Source organism: Acanthisitta chloris, unplaced genomic scaffold (genome assembly GCF_000695815.1).
Source record: "Acanthisitta chloris isolate BGI_N310 unplaced genomic scaffold, ASM69581v1 scaffold10662, whole genome shotgun sequence".
Lineage (NCBI taxonomy): Eukaryota > Metazoa > Chordata > Aves > Passeriformes > Acanthisittidae > Acanthisitta > Acanthisitta chloris.
This window is the reverse complement of record NW_008661043.1, coordinates 5,127-8,522: the sequence shown is the minus strand read 5'-3', so window position 1 is coordinate 8,522 and position 3,396 is coordinate 5,127. Positions and strand designations below refer to the sequence as shown.

General features: G+C 47.5%; 1 protein-coding gene across 1 annotated transcript in view; it reads left to right on the top strand.

The window, feature by feature from the left end:
* Positions 1-2,801, top strand: part of LOC103797840 (calpain-5-like) — a gene marked incomplete at its 5' end in the record, with an annotated part of 24,381 nt that extends 21,580 nt beyond the window's left edge. Inside the window, 2 exons of the mRNA XM_009070075.1 lie at positions 1,029-1,165; positions 2,619-2,801. Of these exons, the coding sequence (XP_009068323.1) occupies positions 1,029-1,165; positions 2,619-2,801 (320 nt within the window). The remainder of the gene's footprint in view (positions 1-1,028; positions 1,166-2,618) is intronic.
* Positions 2,802-3,396: the final 595 nt, after the last annotated feature.

The following is a 3,396-nucleotide window of genomic DNA, read 5'->3' as shown; positions in this document are numbered from 1 at the left end:
TCATCAGCTTGACCTTTGAGTTTGGCACATATTGCTAGGTCATGAGTCCAGCTGCATCTAGTTTTTCTTCCTTGTTTTACGCTACCTAAGCTAAAATAATGCCCTAAGTTCTACCCTTTTCATGCTTAATAAACTAAGACAATTCCTTATTAATCAACCTTTCTCTTCTTGTTTATTCAGGTGCTCTCTACCTGACTATCCCCTATCCTACTCTTTGCTTTGACTATTCGATTCTTGTTATCAGAAGGATTTGCTTTGACAGTTTCCCACAGAAATCTTTGTTGAACCCAGCGCACTCTTACAAAATGGTTTTGTATTTTGACAATATTGTGCTTTCTGGAAGAGAAACTGCTTCTGGAAAACTACCTCCTAATGCTAATACTCACACCTGAGTACAGCAGACAGCCCTTTCCAGCTAGTCACTCTAAGGGTGGGCACTGAGGTGTGCATTCAGTGATCTAAAAGCAAATGGTGCTTGATTTCCAACTCTGAGCACACTGTTGTTATCAGAATGAAAGGGTTGGGATTGTTCATCTTCGAGAAGGCTCCAAGGGAGACCTTAGAGCCCCTTCTAGTACCTAAAGGGGCTCCAAGAGAGCTGCAGACAGACTTGAGACAAGGGCCTGGAGTGACAGGACAAGGGAGAATGGCTTCACACTGACAGAGGGCAGAGTTAAGTGGGATATTGGGAAGAAATTCTTCTCTGTGAGAGTAGTGAGGCACTGGCACAGGTTTCCCAGAGAGGTTGTAACTGCCCCATCCCTGGACGTGTTCAAGGCCAGGTTGAACGGGTCTAGTGAACCTGGTCTAGTGGCCAGGGCACCCCATGACAAGGGGTGGGACTAGATGAACTTTAAGGTCCCTTCCAAACCATTCTGTGACTCTGTGTTTTCACTTGGGCAGGTAGCAGTGAATGGGACGTGCTCTGGTGCTGCCAGGCGCAGGAGGGGTTTGTCTCTGCTGGGTTTCTAGGCAGGTCCCTGCTGACATTCTATGTCCTAAGAGTTGTGCTGCTGATTGCATTTTAGGAGCAGATCCCTACGTGCTTATCAAATGTGAGAACGAAACTGTGCGTTCCCCTGTGCAGCACAATACAACCAGTCCCATCTTCAACACACAAGTAATTTTCTACAGGAAGAACATTGACAGTCCTATCACTATCCAGGTGAGACCAACCATGCAGGGTGGGCTGCTGCGGGCAGGGAGGGAGCACAGTAGCATCACTGGGCTTCAGGTGTGCCAACTCTTCCTGCATATGGCTGATACTCAGGAGAGAAGTGTGAGAACCTCTGCTTCCCTTACTGGGCTATGCCTGGAGCTGTGCTGCAGGTTCTCTAGTCTAGGTTTGCTCCATAAACACTGGCACTTAGGAATCAGAAAGCATATTTCATTCCAGGGCTTTGAAAGAATTTGCAAAATTACCTTTTGCCTCATGTGGTATCTAATGAAACAGACAAAGAAAAGCCAAGTGTTGTCCAGAGTCAGTGTTTGAAAACAAAACCAAAGCTAAGACCAACACTAAGAAGGTTTTTACCTTGAATTCTAGTCCTGTGGAACTAAACCACAGCACTCGGCACTAGCTGGAGAAACAGATCTTGGTATTGAGATGATGCAGTCCAGGAAAACTTTGGGAGAGTGGAACAGCATTTCAGGTTGATACACACAGTTGTTTAGTATTAGTCAAGTACTTAGGAGTGTGTCTTCTTCATCAGTGCAGGGAGATCTAAAAATGGACCTGGGAATCAGTAAGCGGCAGGAAGGGAAATAGCTTTAAAACACTGTGTTGCAAGAGATAAATTTCTGACTTGTCACTGCTCAGTGCAGTTCTGGTGCATAGTACTGCAGTACAGATTTCCTCCAAATATTGTAAACAGGAGGAGGATGATAGCAGTGTTATTCCACAAGCCACGGACTGTAGTTATGGATTAGAGGGAACTCATACAAAGCTGATGGGAGATGGTTTATGTTCTTAGCGTGTGCAGGATTGCCTAATCCCTAGGAAAGACTGGATTTGCACATGGGACTCACCCATCTCTCTGCAGCTGCAGCTCAAACACTTTGACTTTTTTAGGGTAGCTGAAAGGTAGTAATGACCTTCACAGCCCAAACCAGGACAGTCATAGGAGAGTAGCAGCAAACCCCACCATCAACATCATTTCAGCTGCTGCTTGTTATATGCCCAACCCCATCCTGAGGAGTGACTAATGACGTGTCCGAGGATCCAAAACTGCCACTGTCCTTGGTTTAGCAGTGTGGGCTGGGCTCAACAATGTCAGAGGAGCAGAGCTGAGCTCAGGCAGGCAGAGCAGCACAGACAGTCTGATTTCAGGTAGGTTTTACTGCTGATGAGCTCAAACAGGTAATTTTTATTCCTCTTCTAGGCAGTCTGTGACCTAGAAAGCAAAAACCTGCATTTTGCTCCTTATTTGCAGAGTGTATGTAAGCATGCAAATCCAGCATCTCCCACATGCTCTCTTGACAATTAGCTAAAAATCCCCACTCCTCACTGCTTTTTCAGGGGGTTAATGGGAGTGACTCTCCTTGAGCACAATCCTTTCAGGTGGAGTGGGAGAGCAGCACTGCTTCAGCTTGGTTTATTTCTGTTCCCTTGTCTCTAGGTCTGGAACAGTAACATCTTGTGTGACCAGCTCCTGGGGCAGGCAGTGCTGGCAGCTTCCCCCAGTGACCCTGGAGAGCAGCAGACGTTGCAGCTCCGAGGGAGAGGCGGGCGGGAGGCAGCGGAGGTGCCAGGTCACATCACCATCAAGGTTGTTTCCAGTGATGACTTCGTGGAGCTCTGAGTGCCAGAGCCCTGCAGAGCCAGACAGAGCTGTCACGTCGCAGCAGCAGGGCTCGTCTGTGCCTGCCGTGGCAGGACTCAGGAGCAAAGGGTGCACATCATCATAATTGCTTTTAAAGGAAAAAGCCCTCAAACTCTCCACATTATCATTGATAATGGGGAGAGAGGCTTTGAAAGAGGGCAAAATACATATTTATACATATATATATTCATTATACAGAACATACGGTAGAAGAGAGGCCAAATGAAATGCTGACAAATAAGCTCATAAAGATGTGACTATCTTCCCAGCAACATTTTTCAGAAGATCTTGGCATGTAAGCTGGAAGCACACGTGTCTGTCCCCACAGGTTCCCAGCACATCCTCATCTGTTCCTTGCAGTGGGACTGGATGCAGGTTGGATGCATGCAGGGCTGTGGGGTTCAAAGGGAGAAGCCAAGGGACCCCCATCCAGCTGGGAGGCAAGATGGCTTTGTGCTCTCGATGGGTTCAGGAGCTGCAGCTCCATGGGCTGCAGGGTTCTGATGTAAACTTTCTCTTACCCGCTGCCTGCAGCCACGTGGCAGTGTTTCCCTGGCAGTGCAAGAGGTTCACT